Source organism: Echeneis naucrates, chromosome 12 (assembly GCF_900963305.1).
Source record: "Echeneis naucrates chromosome 12, fEcheNa1.1, whole genome shotgun sequence".
NCBI classification, from domain to species: Eukaryota; Metazoa; Chordata; class Actinopteri; order Carangiformes; family Echeneidae; genus Echeneis; species Echeneis naucrates.
Window position 1 is genome coordinate 59,322 of NC_042522.1, and position 24,440 is coordinate 83,761.

General features: G+C 41.4%; 1 protein-coding gene across 1 annotated transcript; it reads left to right on the forward strand.

The window, feature by feature from the left end:
• The first annotated feature begins 288 nt into the window (after window positions 1–288).
• Window positions 289–23,519, forward strand: LOC115051707 (rapamycin-insensitive companion of mTOR-like). Its single transcript, XM_029515287.1, has 38 exons — window positions 289–707; window positions 784–831; window positions 1,805–1,902; window positions 3,096–3,160; window positions 3,278–3,409; window positions 4,366–4,429; window positions 4,623–4,749; window positions 4,852–5,021; window positions 5,121–5,188; window positions 5,268–5,335; window positions 5,512–5,594; window positions 5,866–5,953; window positions 6,035–6,125; window positions 6,204–6,270; window positions 6,340–6,420; window positions 6,509–6,609; window positions 6,696–6,861; window positions 7,004–7,105; window positions 7,270–7,316; window positions 7,443–7,578; window positions 8,777–8,976; window positions 9,820–9,946; window positions 10,795–10,959; window positions 11,050–11,126; window positions 11,449–11,527; window positions 11,624–11,733; window positions 12,380–12,467; window positions 13,085–13,177; window positions 13,271–13,377; window positions 13,808–14,037; window positions 14,120–15,005; window positions 15,146–15,323; window positions 15,407–15,473; window positions 16,263–16,457; window positions 16,578–16,736; window positions 17,491–17,614; window positions 17,705–17,843; window positions 19,171–23,519. Exons 1-38 carry the CDS (start codon window positions 560–562, stop codon window positions 19,240–19,242), a joined length of 5,046 nt encoding a protein of 1,681 aa, XP_029371147.1. The 5' UTR covers window positions 289–559; the 3' UTR covers window positions 19,243–23,519.
• Window positions 23,520–24,440: the final 921 nt, after the last annotated feature.

Sequence of the window (24,440 nt, forward strand, 5' to 3'; positions counted from 1 at the left end):
GCCGATTGTTTTCCCTTGTGGTGGGCGTGGCTTTCTAAGTATGACGCGTTGCTTTTTCTATTAGGGCAAAATCGTTCTACAAAGTCTTGTCCCCATGGACAAGAAGGATTAAATTACTGTCGTCATTTCCAAATCAAGTTCAAAGGAACATAAGCATTCACAGAGTTGAAGGGTGTTTAAACGAGACCGAGGACAGAGGATCTGAGGATATGCGGGTCTAAAGACAGAGAGGCTGATGACACACCATCTGAGAACATTAGGGTTTTAGGACAGAGAGTCTAAGGAGAAATGGTTTAAGAACACAGATTCTGAGAACACAAAGCCTGAGGACATGAGGTTAGGGTTAGGACAGAGGATAAGAGGATAGGAAGGTCTGAGGACATAAATGTAGTAATGAATGGATGAGGTTGATTATGGATAAGAGATTTGTGTGGACGTGTTACTCTTTGACAGATTTAACGTTGCATTTGAAGATTTTGTGTCCCATTGATGGACCTCCTCAGTGTGTCCTCCACCGCTCCTGCACGGAGCGGACTCTGCTGGCAGGGGGAGTCCTCGGATGAGGCCATGGACAGTGGGACGATACACGGTCAGGATGTGGATTCTCGCGACAGCACAGTATGTTACAACTCCAGTCGGTGCGGCTCCGGTAAAGATGGCGGCGTGCAGCATCCGCGGCCGGCCGTCGCGCAACAGCCGGATGCGAGGTGAGACTCAGCTGAGAGCCAGCGTGGACCCTGAGAGCTGCGGATCCCGGTCTAAACTCTTTGTCTGTATCGACAGGTCGGAATGACAGCGGGGAGGAGACCGTGCCGCTGGATCTGTCCAGAGGTAGGTGTGAGCCCCGGAACAAGCGGCGGTAGAAAGGGGGTAGATCCCAGGGGAGCAGCGCTGTGGCCCCGGGCTTAGAGCACTGCATACCAAGGGGGCAGGTGTGTCTCTGTGGGTGATGTCATGCTCAAAGTCAAAAATTAGAAATATGTTTACTGTTACTAGATAAATCTCTTTCAGTTTTCGTTTTATGAAAGTCACTTGTACTTTTTTAGACGAGTCATTTCATTTCATTTAGTTTCCTCACAGGCTCCCGAAATTATATTCACATTTAGTTCAACATCAGCCCACGCAAAATCTGCTTTTACAGGTGGTTCTGTGCAAATGTGAACTCGGCACTTTAATGATAATACAAATGTGAAATCGGCACTTTAATGATAATACATAATAATTATCAGTCCTTTTGTTTCATTCTCTGCAAAAAATTGATGAATAAATAAATCAGAAAAATACAAGAAAAATACTCGTATTTTACATGTTTGGATTTATTTCCCACGTATCTCTTTTTCGAAAAGTTTTTTTTAAATATTTAATTAACTGAGATCAAAGAATTGTCCATTCATTTTGTTTCCAATTCTGTTTGCACAGGGTATTACTCAGTTCACATATTCTTTTTTATTCAGGAAGTTAAAGGCACACCAAGTGTGGGTGAAATGACTTCACCTATCTGGGCTCAGCAGCTTTTTGCCCACAGCAATACTCACCCAATATTTACAACATTCTGATAACTACAACACCTCAACTGATACAGTGACAGACGGAAAGTAACACGTGGACTGTCAAATAAAGGGAAACAATTCCTCTAGTGTGGGTACCAGTATTTATGCCCATCATATCTGTTCTTCCATTTTGAAATGGTCGTTTTAGTGTGATGGTAACACAATACTTTGTGTTTGACAATCAAAAATCCAGAATAGTGTCTGAATGTGTGTCATTGTGAATCAAAGTCAATGCTGTTCTTTCCTTATTTTAGATCCATCAGAAAACCTTCAAGAAATCCTTCAAAATATTTCAAAGCAACAGGGAGTCTCTAACATGCACAAGCTCGGTCACCTGAACAACTTTGTGAAGGTTTGTGCAGTTGTTTCAGACTTTACAAGTTTGCCTTTCAGTTGAGGACGTTAATTTGTCTGGGGAACAGATGAAACAGAAACAGCATAATCCTCAAGACTGTCCTCAACCTTTATAAATTATCAATAATCCTAATACATACATCCATGGGTTTTATATTTTACTGATGTCATCCAAGTTCTCAGATGTATGAAACACAAGATGGATACAAAATTTGCACACATATATAAGATTTTAAATTTAATGTAGGAGCCAGTTAACAACTTGTTTGTTTTGTTGTTTGTCTTTTTTTTTTTTTAGATAATTTATTCATCCAAGTATGTATTCCTTTCATTTTTATTATTGTTTGAAAAATCTCTATTGTTAGTGCTAACCTTTTATGATGGATAAGCTAATGATACAAATTACTATTTATGCATCTATCATAGAAAGTTTTGGTTCATTTACATATTTTTTTATTTGATAACTGATCAATATGAAGGAATTAGACTCATCATCTAACATGACGAGAATTATTCAGTTTCATCCCAATGGTGTGATTGTGATTTAGTAAATAATTGTGAACTGGTCATAAAGCAGTATTTGCGGATTTTTGTCTTTATTGAAAAGCAAGTTAAAATTTTCTCAGCTCCCCTTTTTGGTGAGAGTTGTGCTTGACAATATAATAGAGTACAAATGGGACATGATTGATCTGGCAAATGGTCTTATCTGAGTCCTCATTCGATTTAGTCAAGAGCCTGAAGCAGGAACTCTGACATCCAAGCCCCATTTCATCAAGTTTGCATCTCAGATAAGGAGGTCAGCTGTCTTCAGTTCCTCCTGTATCTTCGTGGGGATACTTCATAGTCTCAAGAAAAATGTTGAGTGTAACAGACATACACTGATCAGCCATCACATTACGATCACTGCCTAATATTGTGTAGGTCGCTAGATCTTGGTCTGAACGTGATTAGATGACAGGTGGTACATGTTAGGTGGATTATGGTCGGGTCTGAGGTTTCCCAGCAGAATATTCGATTTCATCCTTTGCTCCATGGTCCAGTCTTGCTGCTCATGTGCCCTTATGTGCTTTTGGCAGTAAACAGGGGCCAGCATCGACATTTAACATGCATGCATTTTGTAATTAATGATAATGTGCTGGATAAATATAACATGGCTGATGAAGTTTTATATTTGGACTTTCCCCCCAACAGCTTCTCTGCATTGTCGGCAATTCAGAGGAGAAGCTTGGCTTCACATATGAGGAGATTATTATTTGGTGAGCATTTGGACATATTAGCTGAAGCTCTGTCACAGTTTGCATTTTGGAGTTTTTTTGTCAAAAACGACTCTTCGTTGTTAATTGCAAGTGTGTTCTGATGTTTCTTCTCCATAGTCTTCGGTTAGCATTGTTGAATGAGGCCAAGGAGGTCCGTGCAGCTGGGTTACGAGCCCTTCGGTTCTTTATCAGCGACAGCAATGTACTGGAGAAGGTGCTGCAACTGCAAGTGGACTATTTGATTGCCAGGTGAATGAATATGACACTGTTGGGTGTAATGTAGAGGGACAAAACAAGGGGTGTTGGTGGTTCTTAGTCTTTAGCTGCCCTAAGATTCACATTTCTTATTTAAAGGTAAAATTTAATGTAAGATCCTAGTACTTACTTGACATGTATAAGTGGCAGCTTTTTTCATCTTTATCTCCTCTTCTCCTACTCCCTCTCTTGTTCAGTCCTGCCTAAGCTCATAATAGTGATGTAAAGTGGTTACAATATGGCGCAGTTATTAGTTTGTTTATCATGTATTTATGCTAGTTGAAATAGTCCTCAGTCCTGCAAAAAGGGCCAATACTAGATCAGTCACCTGTCAGACTAGACAAAGTGTCACTGCACCATAACATCAGCCATTGGTTTGGAAGCTGCTGTTCTGAAACTTCCAGTTTTTAATTTGGCTGCTGGCCATCTTGATGTTTTGAAACCAGGAGGAGAAAGTGAAGCTTATAGTGAAGGACATAGCATTTAGTGCCACATACTGGTATTGCAAGAGGCTAGAGCTAGCTGGTTAGCATGCTGAATTCAGTAGATATCTCTGAAATAGAATAGATGGAGATTTTGGTCCTGACACTATCACTGTGGCTCCTTCACATGTTTGTACAACAAACTTTATGTTACTAAAAATAGATATTGCAGTGTTTAGCAATTTATACCACAGAAGTTTGAGTGTAATGAGTGGATAGCTCAAAAGCATCTTTGGATTTAATGTACATGTCTTTTAGGTTTTTAATTTATGCAAGCTTGTCACTCTGTCTTTTGTGAAAGAACAAGTTTCTTTAGAGTCAGATGATTTCATCTGTTTTACTGATGATTCAACCAGGACATTTTGACTGTCCAAGCCTTAGAGGTACTCTGTGAGTCATACAATGTTCTCTGTTGGAAAAATCATTGCATTCCCCATTTATCCACTTGTCTTTTCTGTTATGTCCCAGGTGTATAGATATCCAGCAAAGTAATGAGGTTGAGAGAACACAGGCTCTCAGACTTGCACGCAAGGTGAGCTCTATTTCCATCAAGTACTCTTCCTATTGGTTATGTAGGGCATAGATCACTGACCCTGGTCCTGGAAGACCTCACCCCTTCATATTTTACATGTTTCCCTGCTCTGAACACCTGATTGAAAGGATCAGCTCATCACCAAGCTCTGCAGAGGCCCGATAATGACGCATTCATTGTGTTTATGGTGCAGATGATTAGCGTGAATGCGCTGCTTTTCCCCTCCTCTGTCACTAACTCCCTCATTGCCGTGGGCAATGATGGGCCACGCCAACAAGATCATATGGTGCGGGCCTGTGTGGCCATAATCTGCGAGCTCTGTGAGTGAAACAAAGTGTAAACAGACATGCTCACACACGTACACATGCCCACTCTGACGTCAGCAGTGTAACAGAACTCTGTGTGGCCCCTTTATTCTGCAGCCTTAAAGAACCCTGTTGTGGTGGCACAGCGGGGCGGTCTCAGCACCATCCTGAGGAGCGTGACTGACTGTCAGCTGAGTCGCATCAATGAAGCTCTCATCACCACTGTCCTGCACCTCCTGAACCACCCTCACACCAGACAGTATGTCCGCCCTGACGTTGAACTGGAGGTACCAACACAAATTACACTATAGACGTTCACTATTACTGTGCGTAACATTATTAGTGTGCGTCATTTTATTTTTAAAACACATTGTGTAATTATCCAGCAAATCCTGGCCCCCTACACAGACTTCCACTACAGACATGCTCCTGACATAGCAGAGGGGAAGTTCAAGTGAGTTCGACCAACTCTGTTGTACCATAAACCTAATAGGCCTGGTTTTATCACAATAAATCTTTTGTGTGTCCTTCAGGGAAGACAGGGAGTCTCGATTCATGGCCAGTAAAATGTCAATAGTGGCCTCATTTCGTTCCTGGTCTGGTAAATTTTGAATTTTGAAAGTCTTCTTTCTTAATCTTCGTAAAACATTGAACCCTCTGTACATGATGTTCCTCTCTCCATGCCTCATTAACATTTCATGGTTTATAGCCTGTCAAGATGTTTGACTATACAGTACAGTACTGTGTTCCTCTGACTAACTTCACTTCACCTTCCAGGCATCATTAACCTCTGCAAGTCAGGCAATTCTGGAATTGAGTCGCTCATTGGTCTACTCTGTATACCAAATATGGAAATGATGGTAGGCACTCACATAATGTGTAATGGAACAGTCACACTGTTTTCGTGATACATGGACACAACTCTCACCCAGCGTGTGCTTCTGTAAAGACATTTTTAATCAAATATTATCATCATAATCAACCACAAATTTGAGTTGAGCTGTGGGTTATTGGGTTATAAAATCAAATTGTGATTGCAGAGATTTAATCTTAGCCCATAAAAGCACAGACTCTATTGACTGTGTTAAATCTGTTTTAAAAGCAGAGTGAACAAAGTCTCTCTCTCCATAGAAAGGTTTGTTGGAGGTGTTGTATGATATCTTCCAGCTAGTCATTCCTGTAGCGACTGCTGACTTCAGTGAAGCTCTTACCAGTGTAGGTGAGTGTAGTGACAGCACCGCAGTCAACTGCTTCCTTCTGGACTTCATAGAGACTTAACTCATACTGTTTCCTGTTTTAGACCCCAGCAGGTTTCAGGACAGCTGGAGGTTCTCTGATGGATTTGTGGCCTCTGAGGCTAAAACAGTCCTTCCATATAGATCACGCTCAAGGTGAGTATGCACAGAATGCCCTGATATAATCTCTCAGGGTGTGTGAGCATGTGATGATGTGTTTAAATCTGGGTCTAGAATGGACCTCATGGACAACTACCTGGCTCTGGTGCTTTCTGCCTTCATAAAGAGTGGACTGCTGGAGGTACAGCCATTGATTACAGAGATTATCACCCTGTCAGTTTTTGTGTTTTACTGTGTCTGACCTTCACAGGGTCTGGTTGAGGTAATCACCAGCAGCGATGATGTTACGTCCATCCGTGCCACCATCCTGGTAGGGGAAGTCCTCCACCTGGTACGGTCCTCCTCTGCTCCAATGAGCTGACCAGAGCAGGAGATTCCTCAGTTGCTTTCAGTGTGCGACTCTGCTGTTTCTCACACAGGCCAACATCATCCTCCCTCAGAGCCACAGCCACCACCTGCACTGCCTTCCCACCCTCATGAACCTGGCAGCGTCCTTTGATATTGCTCCTGAGAAGAGACTGTGAGAACTAGCTTGGTGAAGGGTCAGGATCAACAAGGTGTCTGATCTCAGGTGATTTCTATTATTTATTTATTTATTTTTGTCAGGAAGGCGAGTGCGGCCCTCAACTACTTGAAGTGCTTTCATGAGAGGAAGAAAAGAGGAGTGAGACCTCACAGTCTCTACTTGGAACACATCCTCCACACATCAGGAGCACTGCACTACTGTCGAGACCCGACCTTTAGAGTTCATAGAGACCTGTTCCCTGTCAAGGTGCACACCTCACATCACACACTCCTCAATTATGTACAGACTAAATGTTCCAAAAATGAAGAAATAATAAACTGAAATTCAAAAACACATCGTAATAAATCAATCCATTATCTGAAAGCATCACTATGTGTTTGTTATTTAGGACACTGAGGACGCTCTAATGGCCAACATGAGAGACAGTAACATACTCAACCACAACCTCAACCTGGACTGGAACTGGTGCCTCATTGGAACCATTTTAAAGGTGAAATACAGATTATAATGCAACTTGGTTTCTGTGTATATCCGACACTGACACATGTTTCTTTTGTAATGAGTGGCTGGATGATTTTCTCCTGCCACAGCTTTTTGTGTTGTATCAATGCTGAAGGTTAGAAGCTGATAATGATGTGAAGTTCTTTTCTCTAGTGGCCTAAAATTAGCCTTCGGACCAATAAGGATGAACATATGCACAAGTATGTTTTCTTGCCCTAACTTTTTTTTTTTATTTTATTTGACTTTCATATAAGCACTGTCTAAGTTTCACCACGCGTGGATGTGTGTGTGTGTGCGTGCGTGTGTGTGCGTTTGTTTATATGCAGGTTTGTGCAGAGGTTGCTTTTCTTCTATAAGCCCAGCAATAAAGTGTACAGCAGCCTGGAGCTGAAGCATCCCAAGGCCACACAGCTCACTGTTGTTGGATGTCAATTTATAGAGTTCCTGCTACTATCTGAGGAGGTGAGAGGAAACAGCTCTCTACAGCTAAACCTCTTGGTCTCTGAAATTTGTCAATGTGTAACACCAGCATCAAAAATCAGTTCAGGTGGTTTGGTGGTTAGGGGACAAACCATGTCAATTTAATTCCTGGCTGGCGCAAATTCTTTCCGATATGTCATTCCACTGCTCTCTTTCCCATTACCTGTCATATAGAAGCACAGAATCCATCCATCAGTTATTTCCACTGTTTATTAAAGCATGGTCATGGGAGGCTGGTGCCAATCCCAGCTCCTATAGGGTGAGGGGAGGGTTCACCCTGGACAGGTCGCCAGTCTATTGCAGGGCTCCGACCACTACTTAATAACAATTGAGTTTACAATAAATGGCTGCACCATCTGGGAATAAATTCAGCTATATCTCTGGCTCCTTTGAAAAAGAAAGTAATGAAACAGAGGAGTCTGGCACCTTGGTATATCCCTCAAATTTGTGCAATACATTGCAAATATATATAAAAAAAAACTCTTTGGTTTGCCAGAATCTCCGACTATTCAGTATTGATAGAAGAACAGTCCCAGGCTCAGGTGCCCCCCCTAAGCACTGTAGCCAGGCTGACAGACTCATCGCTCAGTGGAATCACTGATTCCTTGAGCTCTTAGCAGGGATGACCTTATGGGCTATTTTTACAATCAGAGCCAAAGTGCAACAGCTTTTACCTACAATTGGCAGTAATCTGGGCAGCACGGCATAGTGGTTAGTGCTGTTGCCCCACAATAAGAAGGTTGCGGATTTGGTTCCTGGCATGCGGTCTTTCTGTGCATCTCCCTGTGCCTGTGTGGATTTCCACCAGGTACTGCAGTTTCCTCCCAGCGTACCGAAAACATGCATGTTTTGGTTAATTGTTGACATTTTCATTTGTCTGTAGAAGAAAAAATACCAATCCTAAATGGCCAATTTAGTCAGCAAATGGAATCAAAGTTTCATCTTTGGGACAGAAATATTTTCAAAGCCCCACCACAAGCACAATTCCTAGGGAACAAGCTGTGTCCTCTCTTCTCTCCCTCCACTGCACCAGCTGTTCCAACCTCAGTCACAAAATCATTGAGCTTGAGGTTTAGTCCATCAGAATAATTTACTACATCAAAGGAAAAATCATTGGAGTAAATGTAGCTGTCACCTGTAACATGCACCTTTCTTCTTCTCCCTTTTCCTTGTCTCTTAGGAAGGCATGGGGTATTTGGAGGACCTGGTGAAAGACATTGTCCAGTGGTTGTTTTATTCTCCAAGGCGGAAACCTGAGCACAGTTTGAAGGGCAGCGGGCTGCTAACCACGCTCAGCCAGCACTATTTCCTCTTCCTGGGCACCCTGTCAGCCAACCCACATGGTGTCAAGATACTGGAGAAGTGCAATGTCTTCCAGTGGTGAGTAGCTACAATAGAATCCACTTCCCCACTTCAGTCCAGCTGCGTCTTAAGTCTTAGAGTAGCATCTTCTCTTGAGAGGTTTTTTTTTTTATTCAGTTTCACTACAAATACCTTCAATGGTGACCACAACACTGCTAAAAGGATTATTATTAAGTTTATTGGTCAGTCTACCATTCCAGTTTGGGGTTAGGGTAGAATAACAAGTATCTCAGATGGATCAAATCCAGTTAACTTTGACCACTGATCTGCTTTTCTCCCAGACACAAGGTTTAAATTTTCCCTAACTCTGGAAAACGTTCAATTTTACTAACACAAAATAAATAATGGGCGCTGCAGTTACGAATAATTCCATGATTATGATATTACTGACTTTTTAAAAACACCATATATAAATATATGGGTACTATATGAAGAAATGTATTTATCTTCATGACAACTGCCCACAGGATTTATACAACTCATCCATTTATATTTTATTGAGTTCTGCATAACTGAGGATGAGACTCCTTTGAGTGACAGGTGAGTGACAGCCTGCAGCAAACAGCCAAGTCTTGGCTCCACATGTACGTGCCTTTTTGTCTGCCCTATTTTGGCAGAGTTAAGCTTTGCTAAGGTGGCTGCAATGGAGCAACTCATTTTGACATCACAGAGGCCATGTCCATCTTTAGCTACAGTCTAGAGGTGCAACAGTATGGGGCAGGGCGGGCAATCACACAAGACAGTAAGGAAAACAACCAAATACACAATAGTGTATGTGCCTAAATATAGCCTCATTGGCCAGATGAGTAATACAGGATTCAAATTCCTGTCTTTTAATCAGCTTGCATTTTGCTCTGTCAGTATGTTAAATCTGTGTAGTCTGAAGAACCAAGAGCACCTGCTGAAGCTGACGGTCTCTACGTTGGACTACAGTCGAGACGGTTTGGCTCGTGTCATTTTGTCCAAAATCCTCACAGCTGCTACTGATGTAAGAGTCAGCACACTAGCTTTTCATTCAATTAGAGGTGCACTGACTGGATCATGTTATAAATCAGTGTTTAGAAAAAATTGATTTTCTTAGGTCAACTCATTTTTGGATTGTAACAGAATTTAATAATTCAGTTACTGTAAACTGACTGTAGAACCTTGGTAATATAAGGCTGAGAATTATGAGACAGTAAAAAGAAACAGATTTGAAAACATATTTGAATCAACAAAAATTTTAAAATGCATTTGGAGTTAAACAAAAGTTACAAACGATGCTTTGTTTGGTTGTAGTAAACAAGTTCAGACTGAACTGTTCAGAAATGAAGCTGCAAAATATGAAAACCCAGGAAATAAAAAAAAAGATCATCATTCCTCAGTACTACAGAAGTACACCATTTGTTTTAAGTATAGTGGATTAAACATTATCTATCAATTTTCAATCGTTTAGCTGGCAGGGTGCTGGAGCCAATCCCATTGACCTTTCTGAGCCAGGGCGGAGTTACCCTAGGGAGGTGGTGTGTCTATTGCAGGGCCAACACACAGAGACATACAAAGAAAGGCAGCTATTCACACTCACACTCAGACTCACACCTACAGGCAATGTGTGTGTCTTTGTACTGTGGGAGGAACCGGCAGCACCCAGAGGAAACCCACGTAGGGCACAGGGAGAGAATGCAAACTCAACACAGAAAGAGCCCAGGCTTGGAAATAAAACCCAGAACCTTCTTGATTAAAAGTCATAACATTCCGAAACAAATAATGCTCAAGTCAAGGACCAATACTTGAAAAATATATTCACTAACTGAAATGAAATAAATGTTACTTTTTCTCTTTGTGGGTCGAATGTAGACCTGCAGGCTGTATGCCACTAAGCACCTGAGGGTCCTGCTGCGTGCCAGTGTACAGTTCTTCAGTAACTGGGGCATAGAGCTTCTGGTGACTCAGCTTCATGACCGCAACAAAAGCATTTGCATGGAGGCGCTGGACATTCTGGATGAAGCCTGTGAAGACAAGGTGAGAATAGTAAGAAAACAACTTTCATGAAGTGTTCCATCTGGGGTTTAAATCCACTCATAAGCCTTTTCCTTCCGCATTAAACCTCAGACCAACCTTCATGCACTGACGGAGATGAGACCTGCCGTGACACATCTGGGGGACAAAGGTGTGCTACTGCTGTTAAGGTAATATAATACAGCCAATTTACACTGGATATATGTTTCTGTGTTAGGTGGGTTGATGCAAGTCGGTGACACGCTTGTGTATGTGGGTCATTTTTCAGCTCGTAAGTAATTACAGCTGTAATTCCCACTGTTTGTCGGGTGGTGTTCGTGCTGGAGTGACTGAATCTGCCTTCTTTCCCTTCTTATGGTCCCTGTCAATGCTAAAAACTGTCTATTAAATCATACTCGTGTATCTTTCCATATTGCATTGTTTTTTTATTATATTTCTTTGAACAGTTGTTGATGGGAGCTATGACAACAACCTCTTTTATGTGATCACCAGGTTTTTATCTATTCCAAAGGGCTTCTCTTATCTCAATGACCGAGGTTTCATCACTCAACAGATGGAGAAATGGCAGAAGGTACATTTAACCAGCTCCATTCTAGTGTCTACCTCTGACGTTATCCGAACCTGAACTGGCTGCTGCACTGCTCCATGTTACTGTGTGTCTTTGTAGGAGTATAACCTGAAGTATGTGGACATGGTAGAGGAGCAGCTGAATGAAGCCCTCACCACATACCGTAAGCCTGTCAATGGAGACAACTATGTGCGTTGCAGCAACCAGAGGTGACTGACTGATCACTGTCAACATTTTTGAAAACTAGCATTATATGAAGTTTCAGCACCTACTTGCCCCCTTTTTTTGGATGATGGTGAATGACTAAAATGTTTTATTATGGGATAAAGGCTACACCTCCGACTCAGGGTCAAGTGTACTCAAACCAGACCCCCAAATGGCCCCCACATTAGTAAAAAGCCCCCAGACTCCACTCACTACAGCGTAAGTGTGTTCACCATGCATAACCTCATCCACCTGTGGGGACATGCTGAGGAACATCTCTGTAGACCAGTTCTCTGGTCTCTGCACCACTTTATTGTCCCATAGATCCAAATGCAAGTTAGTCTCTGTTCCAATGGAAATAGCGGACAGTCGAGCATCTTTGAGCCTGAAGCTCTCTTCATCAATTACTCATTACCTACTTCTGTATGACAAAGTCTCAACGGAACAAAGGCCTTTCACTAATGAGTTGTGGTCGAGTTTTTATCTAAAAACAAAAACACAAGTCTGTGCCACAGCAATTAAACTTCTTTAAAAGCCACTGAGTTTCCTTTTGATACAAAATCAGAATCAACTGAATCCATATTTTTGTACTTGCTGCAGAGCATGATTTAACTGTGTCAAGCACTGTTTTAACTTTTAACTCTATGGCAGGTCACAGAGGCCAAATGTTTACCTTCCTGTGCACTTGTATGGTCAACTGGTTTATGATAAGACAGGCTGCCAGCTTCTTGAAGCCAAGGTGAGTCATCTGTGGCTTACTCCCATGAAAATAGACTAGCTCTGAAAAGTGAAACCATCGCTGAAGAGAAGATTACATTCTACAAAGTGGTTGAGGCTATGGTGCAACTTGAAGCCCATGTGAAAATGGTCCTACATCCACCTGATTTATTAGCTAAAACATAACGTAAACATTTTCTTAATGAGTTGGTTTCAGTCTTGAGTTTCAACACAATATGAAATTTATTTGTTAAATGATAGTTTTATTTAGAAGAAACTACACTATAAAGTAGGGTATGAATTAGGGGAGGTGCTACTGTGTGATGACCACAGCAGGTCAGATCCAGTGATCACACATCTTCAACTCCACCTTCTCCACTAAATATGATTCCTTCTAATTTCAACAAACAAAGATGGCCAAATTACAAACGTCTAGCCTTAAAATGTCACATTTAAATTCATTACAATTTCAACAAAAGCAGAAAGGAGCACTGGTTAAATATCTGGGAATGAGTGCACAAACCAGGCAGGATTAAAAAGTCCCAAAGGAAAGACATCAACACTTCAACAAAGACTTTGGGAAGATTTCATAGTGATGGTGCTGATGTAGTAACTCTTCTTTCCCCTTTCTTCCCTCAGAATGTGGTTCCTGATTTAGGTTTCACTGTTCGATGTCCAGTTTTAGACAAGTGGGAGGGCATCAAACAACTGAAAGCGGCTCTTTGGGCTCTGGTTAGGATTTCCACTTTTGTCATTAACAAAAGAAAATTTTTAATTTCTAGGGAAAGAAATCAGCAGGTGGTTTTCACAAATTATTTCTTACAGGGAAACATAGGCTCATCAAATTGGGGTCTGAACCTGCTGCTGGAGGAGAAAGTGATCCCTGAAATTGTGGATCTGGCCCACCACTGTGAGGTTCTGTCCATCCGAGGGTAGGACTCAAAGACCAAGACCCTTGAACCCCAAGGGTCTGCAGATGAGCAACCGTTCACATTCATGTTTACATGTACCGCCTGGTTCAGTGTTACCAATCCACATAATGTTTGTCTGTGAGGGAACCTACACAGACAAAGGAAGAACATCCAAACCCCAACACAGAAAGGCCCCAGACTTGATTGCTGAACATTTGGACCAAGAATTTAGTGTAGTTTGTTTGTCTCGACAGCGGTCATAGTCCTGCTGGTGTTCATACACTGATGAGTCCGAAATAAAACATGAAGAAATTTATTTCTCTGTGGTTTAAGTCCAACTTCAATTGCGGAGAGATTGTGGTACATTTCATACGTTCAGATCAGTTGGAATCGTTGTGCCTTATGAGTTGCCACCAGTGTGAGTCTCTGGTTGTGTGTGGTGTCTGTGCAGAACGTGTCTTTATGTGCTGGGTCTCATCAGTAAGACGAGGCAAGGCTGCAACACGCTGAAACAGCAAGGCTGGGACGCTGTGAGGCACAGCCGTGGCAAACTGTGGCCTGTGCTAATGGATGAGTTGGAGCCGCAGGCCAAATCCCACAGCCTGCTCTCCTCTGTCCCCGGCATGGTCAGACTCAACAATTCCTCCAGCTCAGAGCGCGAAACAACCAACTTAGAGCCCAGTGAGTCCAAACCTTCCAATGAAGGCAAATATTGGTTGAATTACTTCTCTAAATACATGACCTGCCTGTGTGCCATCTGCAGGTTTGTGTAATGTGGATGATGAGAAGCTTGAAGGCTGTGAACACTCAGAGGAGTTGTCTTTGTATATGTGCCCAAAACTGATGAAGGACCTAAGCCCTTTCACTGTGGGGGCCTCTGGCTGCCTCCGCAGCCGCCTTCTCTACTCACTGTCTCTACCAGGAAGGAAGCCTCACACCAGCTCTTACCCCAAAAGGAAAAGCCAGGGAGGGGTTCATTTGGGCTCATTTGGAGCAGCAGATTTTCTCCCTAATCATCTTACCCAAAGCTTCTCAGATAAAAAGGAGAGTGGTGAAAGCACGCCCAGCACCGGGGAGAACCAGCAGGAGAAGGAACCTGAGGAAGGAGGCAGCAGTGCTCACCTTGAAAGCTGCGGCCAGAGCTTCAACACGAACACAACCACCAGTGGCATCAGTTCCATGACCTCCAGCCCCTCCAGAGAGAACCTGCCCTCCTGTATCGGCCTCAACACTGTGGTCGGCATCCAAACCATCCAGAATACACACTTGCTGACAGCCCAGCCCAGTTCTACAACCCCATCTATTCCCAAGTCTTGCTCTACACCACTCGTACCTCCCGGCTCCTCCCACACCTTACCCCGCCGTGGCCAGTCCCTCAGGCTTCCCTCTGCCGCCACCCTGAGCAGCTTATCTGACTGCAGCCACATGTGCTCCAGCTCCAGAGAGGCGATGGGCTACTCCACCCACAATGGCTGCACAAGTCCTCGGGATGCTCTAGGCTACGCCACCCTCAGGAGGCTCCAGCAGCAACGCATTCAGCCATCACTGTCCCACAATGAAGCCATAGCTTCCCCAGCCAAAGATATACTCTTCACTGATGCTATTACCATGAGCACAAACAGCCTGGATTCCAGACTCACCTCAAAAAGGTACTGTAATGTTTGTCTTGTGTTTGTAGGTGTAAGAGAGTTATTGTAAACGAATAAACCCTTAAACCCTTCTCTGTGTTATGCTGTGAGGGAAGTCAGTTATACACAGATGAACAGAAAATTGGTTCATCTCTCCTCAGGTTTCTGAATGCTCTGAGCTTTGTGACTCTGAATAAAGAAGACCTGCTGAGCCCGATCAACCAGACCACGCTGCAGCGTTCCTCATCTCTGCGTTCCATAGTGTCCACTGCAACCTGTGGCTCCTCTGTCGACTACATGGGCCTAGCTTTGCCTGTCAATATTGACAACATGTTCCAGGTAAGGCAAGTAACCTAAGGAAATATTTGGTTCTCCACTAACTTCCTGAACTAGGAAATTAGAATGTTTTTTTCTTGATCCAGATTAAAGAAACGGTGTATTTCCAAAAGAAGACCTGCCCTGCTAAAGTCTCCCCTTCAGGCTCTGATGGTCAGAATATCCAACACTCATCTCTCACAAGCTCTCAAACACCTGAAATATTTTCTTTTCTTCTAACTAGACAAAAGAAAATTAAACAACAATTGTATACACTACCAGTTAAGTTTGGACACACTTTCCTATTCATTTTTATGAGAAAGGGTGTCCAAACTTTTGAATGGTAGTGTATTTGTGGTGCCTGGCGCCCATCACCACTTGCAAATGCGTGTATCTGCATTCTTTGTCTGCTGAAACCCCAACCCTTAAAAACATCTCTTCTAGAACCTTTTTTCATTATGTCTATGTATCGAGAGTGAAACTTTCCCTCCTACTTACATAACAAATACTAACTCGGTCCCCATTCAGGTGCCGCATCCTTCGGTGGATTTGGTCTATGAAGGTCTGGTCCTTTGTAGATGTAGTAGATTGCAAAGCCACCTGTTTTTTCCTCCCCCGAAGGATGGGACTCCTGAATTTCCAAACAGCTACGTTAAAACTGCTGGGCACTATCTGGCTTTGTGTCTTCTTTCTAAATCTGATGATATTTCACATTAATCGGACCATGTTTGTCTGTAGTTATGAGTAGTTATGAGTTTCAGTGCTGTGGAGTTTTTAACACAGAAGCATTACATTTTTTTCTGATTAGGTCAAATGCGTTGACTCTTGAATATTTTGTGTTCTGTCCCTAACTAACACTAACCTAAGGGTCTTTAGTCCTGCCGCCATCTAGTGTGAGATGGCCATTTACATAGCTTATGTTGGCTTTACCATTTTCTCAGCTTCTGCTGTTTCTGTGCTCAGGCTCAAGTGATGGATGTGAGCAGGCAAAGCTTTGCGCTAAACTCAGCTTTAGTGAGCTGATAGCAGTGAGTCAGGAGGAACAACAGCTGATGCTGAGCTCAGAAGAGACGGGTCTGCAGGAACACAGTGATAATAACTGTCTGTACTGTGCTGGGCTGTCCATGCTCAGCTTAGGCTCTCATCACAGGAACTCAGGTGACTTCCTGTTTCTTGTTTGATGAAACACTGCTGTCACACAACTGCGATCTGAATGAACTAAAAACATATTGTTTTCCACTGTAAATTTGTGAAACGTCTTTTCATACTCATGCTCAGATCTTACAGAGGTGACCCCTTTATCTGAGTGGTACAGTCCAACTTCACCAAGCCCTCTAGAAGTTGTGGTCCAAGGCAAGCTGTCAGGGGTGTCTGGATTCAGTGACACTTGGTCCCAGGGATCTGGGGGCAGTGGTCACAGCACCGAATTTGTTTTGGGTAGGTTACATTAATTGGAAATGATCTTTGTTTCGCTGTTGGGCTATTAGAAAAATAGGGTTTGTTAGTCAAAGCAAATCAAATCAAATCAGTTTTATTTTTTATAGCGCCAAATCATAGCAAAGCTACATTTGGCAACAGTGGCAAGGAAAAACTTCCTTTAAGAGAAAGAAACCTCAGGCAGAATCAGGCTCAGGGGGGTGGCCATCTGCCTCGACTGGTTGGGTTGAGAAAGAGAGAGAGAGGGAGATAGGCATGGGGGGGGTTACAGGCAGGAACTTGATGCTGCATGAAGTTCATGGAATTGAGCTGTAGTACAGAATTCATGAAGATATGGGAGCAGCAGGCGTTGCAGGAACATGGGATGGCAATAAGTCACCACCTGCAGGATGAGGACAGGGAGAGAGAGGAGAGGAACTGGGAGAGACAGAGACTTTGGGAGAACATGATTAGTAAATGCAGTACACATGCTTAGAAACTGGGAGAAACTGTGATTTTTAAGAAGCATGGTTCTTATCAGCGCATGCAAGGGGGAGAGAAAGAGAGGGAGAGGGAGCGGGAGAGAGCGAGAGAAAGAGATGCTCAGTCCTTCCCCCAACAGCCTAGGCCTACAGCAGCATAGCTAAAGAGTAGAGGACCTTTTAACTATAAGCTCTGTCATACAAAAAAGTTACATTTCCTAAATTAAATCTCAAATTACTTTTTGATGCATCCTCACCATCAGATCGTTGTTTGGCATTGTTCACCTTGGTAGGTGTGAAGTCCATTACAGAGGACACACCGGCTGGCAGGGTCCTGCTGAGGAAGGAGGTGCTTCGTCTGGTCATTAACCTCAGCTCCTCCGTGGGGATCAAAAACCATGAGACCAGTCTGTTAACGTGAGGCTGAAGCTGTGCTGGCGCTATACATGGTTTACATCCATTCAGCCTGTTCTAATGTGTTGGCTAAATGCTGGTGCTCTCTTGTAGGATCAAGGAGAAGTTCCCCTATGCATTCGATGACATCTGTCTGTATTCAGAGGTGTGCTATCTGTTGGCTCACTGTATGTTCCGCCTGCCTTCACGCCGCTTCATTCAGGAGCTCTTCCAGGATGTGCCCTTTATCCCGGTAATTAGCTCTTTCGTATACAAGTCCTTTTCAGTTTTAGTTAGTTTTCAATATTTTACTCTCAACTTTACAGTGGCTCAAAAGATAGGGTCAAAACACAGTTCAGGAAAGACAACATTTTACAAATTTAATAAGCCAACAATAGTTTTTTATATGCCAGGATAATTACTGTGGCATTTTTGTTTTTTTCATGCCATGAAAGACTTTATTTTTTTCAGTAAAAAAAACAAACAAACAAACAAACAAACAAACAAAAAAAAAACTCAAAACAACTTATCCTTAAATAATCTTCCCCCAAAATATATTTTGACATTTTCTTAGATGAAAATTTTGGGGTGAGGGGAGATTATTTTTCAGGAAATTTTCCAAATGGAAAGAATGAGTGAATAAATCAATTAACAGACAGATTGACGCCCCAGTATCCTATATGAAAGTCCCTCACGCATTCATATTTTGGAGGCAAACAAAATAGCACCTGTCTATCTGGGATACATCTATCTGTTAATACATATGAAATAAATATCTCAAAAAAAGGGCAAGAAAAACGTGTGTTTTTTGCTTTTAAATGAATGAATTATAAAGAGTTTGGTCTAGACCTGCTCTATATGTAAAGTGCCTTGATGTAACTTTGTTATGATTTGGCGCTATACAAATAAATCTGATTTGATTTGATTTGATTTGATTCACATTACCCGATAGGCTTAAAACTCAGACTTAAAGACAATGATTAAAAAACACTGGTGAATGATTGAAGCAGCAGTTGTGTACAGTGTATTATTAACAATAATAAGTAATGTGACTCATGTTGCATAGAAGCAAAATTTATTTGTTTTTGTCCCTTGGCCTTGTCACAACCAGGGACAGATCATTTTTATTTTTCAGTTATCAATATGTATACATACATAGGAACATACAGTTCATAATTAACAATCACTTGGACTTGGAGTAACTGACCTTTGACTGTGGTAGCTAAAGGGTTAGGGTGACCTTGGAAACTATGTTTACATGTTTTGGCCATTACTCATTATCTCAAACACCAAATTTGTTGCAACTGAAATAAAAATCTAGAAGTATAAAATGAAATTTTGATACTATATCTTAAAGGTCAAGGTCCCAATGCGGTCTTAATGTTCTGTGTATATGACTACAGGAGAGAACCACAGAGGTGAAATGGTAAATGAGGTTTTCTGATTGCTATCATCTGCTCAGTCCTCAGCATGTTAACTGGCATTTCAGCAGGTGGTTTACTGCAAAGTATCAACTTTACTTAAATGCACAATTGTAAATCGGCAGACACATGTTGATGACCTGCATGTGTATTTCTCAGCTGTATGAAGAGGCAGAAAGCATCTTGTCCTTGCCACCAAAGAAAGCCTCAGCTCACCACTCTGCCCACTGACACAACCTGAGACCCCCCAACACCACCAAAACCCCACCATCTCATGCAGTAGGTCTGTCTGCTCTTAAGTCATCGCACATCAGAGAGGGAGCAGCGACTGTGGAAACATCATTTTGTTTTGACATTACACAGTGATCCAGGGACATCTGTTGATGCCAAAGTTGTTTTCTCTGGGCCTCTTGCTCCCACTTTTCACTTGAGTTTTGACAGAAAAAGAAACTCAGCTTTTTCCCGATGGCTCTCCTAACTTTAAAATGAAGGTGAGAATGACATACAGTTGAGCTTTTGATATAACTTTTTTAACCTAATTTTCTTTAATCAGATAAAATGTATATTTGTCTTTTATGTTCATTATTTTGTTACTCTGAGACATTGCCAGCCATGGTTATGTGTATACATTTTTCTCTGCACTTGAGATTTGCACAAAGAGCTTCCTTACATCAAAATGATATTTGTTTGCTTCAGAAGTATGTTAAGAATGTGTACCTACTGTTTCAATCCAGGAAGTGTGAGGCTGGAGACTTGACAGTTTTTATCCTGAAGTGTCTAATTTTGCCACTTTTTTTGCCACAAAATTTTAAATCAGCTGAAATGCTAAGTCAATGGCAAATGGACTTCCTGCTTTGGAAGACTTTTTACTTCTTGGTAAATAGGCTGCGTCAGTTCAATTGACTGGGGGATAGTCTCAGATATTTAACACAAAAGTCACGTCACTGGAATCACCTGTGTCTTTATACTCAAAAACTGTACATTACAATCAAAATCTAGGAAGAACAGGGCTTGTCAAACAGTTAAACTGGACAAAGCTAGGGTGTTACCTCATAACATCCTAGTGGATCAGACAAACCACAGCAGTGGACAGTTAATCAATCTACAATGCAGGATGGAAAGATGCAGAAAATCATTTATTGTCTCAGGGCATCCCACTGCCATGAGACTTTACAACTCCTTAACTATTAGAAGATAAGATACCAAATAGCAGAATTTTCCTCCACAAATTAAAAAAAGTATTTCTGATACTGATACTGACAAAATGTACATATTAGACTGGGCAGTAAATGTCAGGAAGGACACAAGCTTCATAGTAAACACACTCAGACCGATCAATACTTGACTCCCATCAGTAAATAGTACATTAACACTGATGTTACTTAAGCTTTGGGAAAACGGTAGGTTGTTTGAGTCAGAGCAGCTGAGTATGCTTGTGTCTGTCTTATAACTTAGGTCTGTCTGGACTAGCCTCATGGATGTTTTGTGGCATGCACTGTTACCATCAATTTACCAGAGAGATCTATCATAAATGTTTTTGATAGGAGTGCTTGGAAAAAAGGACGATTCATATATGGCAGCAGAGGGGAACCCTCTTGGCCTTTAAGGTATTCAGTGAAGGCATAGGAAAAAATATTGAAAGAATTTTTGCACTATTAATGATATATATGTTCAATGATTTTTATTCAGTCAGTACTAGTAATAATTTCTTGATCATTGTTATAAACTTGGACTAATATTTCTTGGGAAACAACGGGTTAATATAATAGAATGGTATCTGGGTAGGCTGTTAAATCAGTTATTCCTCCTGTCGGCCCTTCGGTGGCTGTAACGAAGGCCACTGGGCGGGACCATAACACGACATCCTCCGGGTATTCATGACTACTGAGGAGAACATCTACTTTATGAGTAAAGCGACCCACTAAAACAGTGAGTGGAGTGAAGAAAGACAGAAGACGACTTAGGGAGCAGGGAAATGGTGGGAGGTAGTGAAGAACAAAAAGACTGTGTGGCTTATATTTTGGATACTCCTTTTTCAAGATTGCCTTTTCAGGCAAAACTAGATATTATCCAAAAAGATCGACCATCACCTGACTTGCCAGGATTGGAAGAAATATTAAATCTGTATGGCAATTCAGTTGTGTCTAAGTTGAAACAAACACAAAAAATATTGGATCAGCATTGGAGCCATCTTTAGCTGTTGAACAGTAGCTAATGATTATTCTAGACATTTTACTTTCATTCCAGCTAAACAAATATGTGAGGGAAGTGAATGTTTGATTTGCTTGTTTAACTAGCTAGTTTTTGTAATTAAATGAAGTCATGATAGCCAGCTTTGAATCACTTTGGTGTGTTGTGAAGCCAGTTTGGGCAAATAAACCTTTAATATGCTGAACATCCACGTGACAGGGCTCTGGCTATTATTGGTATTGCTATGTTTAATCTTTTATTGCTACGTGAAGGCCCAGGGTCTGGGTCCATGGTTCGCCATTGTATTTAATAATATTTCCCAAAAAAACATCTGTCCTCTTATATAGGTTTGTGTTCACAATATGACACAGTGTAAATGAAGGAAAAACAGAACAATGCCTTGTTTTTGTTGAGCACTGGAGCCAGGCTGACAGACAGTCATGGCTCTATTGAGCTGTCTAGTCTTAAAATCCTTGGTTATGACTTCATAAAAAATGAAATTGTACCCATTAGAAAAAAATAACCAAGTTCTTCCAATGACTGACCCCCAGTAGCATTAAACTTTTGATTGATTTATAATCTATCTGCTCCACTATGAACTAACTCCCAACACTGTCTTCACCTAACATCAGCTTGTCCTCTAAATCAACACATCTGTATGTGTGTATCTTTATGAACAGGATGGTTAATGTTAACAGTCATCTCTTCATGGCTTCATACAAAGGACTCAGCTCTGTACTTGTCCTATCGATAGATAGGACAAGTACAGATCTTAGTGTATAGATCTTAGTGCTGCATTTGACATCATTGATAAGAGCCTATAAAAGACTAGACTACAGCATATTATTGTCAAAGGAACCCCAATGTGATGGTGTTTATCAGATTAATCATTTATCATTATGAAGCCAGTTGGTGCCTTAGTGACCAGCTGTATATTATTATGATTGACTTAAGCACCTCAATACATCACCTGACCCTAACCTTAACCCTATCATATTCGTATCATAGGTATTCATACACCACTTAACACCTACTAAAAATACCCTCTTGACCACAGTCCCCAGGTCCATCACATGTGATACTGATGATTTTGGATGGTTTGGGTTTAATTTTGTGGGTAGAGTGAGTAGAACTAATAAAGCTTCTTGGCTTAGCTAACATTGAAGAGGAAAACAGCATGTCCAGTTGCCTTCAAGTCACTGCTTCATGTCACTGCTTTAATGCTTTACTAAGAGATTGGAGGACAAGTTGAGAAATGTATAACAATAGCCAAAATGAAATACAGACAAAAGGATAACTGGTCAGATGTGTAGAAAAAGTTTTCACTGTAACAGATCTCCAACTACTGTATTATTAAGCTGCAAAGTATCGTTCATATTTTCCCACACAGCTGTTTGTTTAGGATTTATTTATTTTAAACCAATGTCAAGTTTATTATTATATTTGTCTACATAATAAATTTGTTTATTGTTGTCTCATTTTGTCAGAAGATGCCAATTCTCATGACGGTGGTGTTTAGCTAGCTAGCTCAACTAGGCTATCTGAATTGGCTGGTTGGTTGTCATTAGCTAGAGCAGCGACGATGACACAAAGCTCTACCTGAGCCCAGTGACACAAATCACCTCAAATCAAATTTATTCATATAATGCCAAATAATAGTAGAATTAAATCAAGGCACTTTACACATAGAGCAGGTCAACACCAAACTCTTTATGGAGTTGTTAAAGAGAACCAACACATCCCTCCAAAAGTAAGCACTTGGTGACAGTGACATGGAAAAACTTAACACTTAACTTAAGAACTAACACACATGCTAACTAAACCTCAGTAACTTCATGTTTAGCTAAATAAGCCTGCTAATGCTACCTGTCTATGTTGGTAGATTAGGCTTAAAGAGGCTGTGTTAGCTAGCTCCTGTGAGCTACACCCGCCACAGAAATCAAAAGTAATGTTCTGAAAAGTATAGGCTGGAAAAGTCATTTTAAAATAATCTTGAGTTATTTAACACAAAATCAAAGTGAAATCCTATAAACCTGCGGTGAAAGGAATAATTACGCATTAACATTTCAAAATCCTGGTTTGCATAAATGCTTTCTTTTCAATTCTGTAATTCTTACTTCACTGAATTATTTTACACAATTTTTTCATACCACTGTTGTGCTTTTATTTATTTATTTGACATTGAACACTTGGTCTTCATGCTGTCTGCATACACATGTCATTTTTATGTACAGTACAGTACACTATGCAACGTGGCTGATGTTATTTCTGGTGAAATGTCTAATGAGATAAAATACGATCTATGTTATGTTATATGAGTTATGAGTTGCACTGAGTCTAATTAATTATATATCTAACTAGAAGAATTCCTTGGCAGAAATTTTGAGAGTGACTCGGGGCGCTGCTGTTGCCGGGACTTTGCGCGTCTATATGTATTTGTGTGTATGTTTGGATCAGTCTCTGTGTGTGTCCTGCAGTCTAACACAAATGTCAGTGGTAGCAGTTGTTCAGCAGTCTGATGACTTAATTGACTGCAGCTGTGTGTCTGAGCCTGGATTGCGTCATCCTTCTCACAGAGCCCGTTCGAAAACAGGTTCATTTCTGTCGGCAAGCCTCTCACTCTTAGGCAATTTATGACAAAACGGTAACTGCTATCAGAAAACCGAGCAGACGCTGAGCGCCACAACAAGTTTCTGAAGCTGTGTGTATTTTGGTGTTTCTAGGATGTAAAATGTGGACAGGGGAGCGAGTTAAAAACACATGAAAATGTGAACTCCTCTCCTTCCGGCCAGAGAAAAATACATGGGGAGTAATAGGAGAGAGGAGAGGTGATCATGTCCTTTAGAGGGGCACAGTTCAAATTTGGTTTGTCCCACAGTTAAAGTAACAACATTTTCCAAGAGAGGACAAGAATCTCTACTACTTTGGAGAAAATGAGCTGCGTACCTTAAACTATGTGGCCGTGAGGGCGATTTAAAAATACATTTTTAGAGAATCTTCAGCTCACTCACGCACTCTAACTGACGATTCCTCCACTCTAAGCCACCAACATTCCGTGCAATACACACACATGGGAAACAGCAGAAATGAGGTGAGATGAACATCACGCTTGAACAATAGCTGTTCGAAAAGTATAAAAGATATCAGAAAGATGAAAACACCACTTGAAAGACAAGTTTTCCTACATTTTGATGGTAAAATGGACTGTCTAGCTGGATGTATGCCAAAGTATCAGCAGT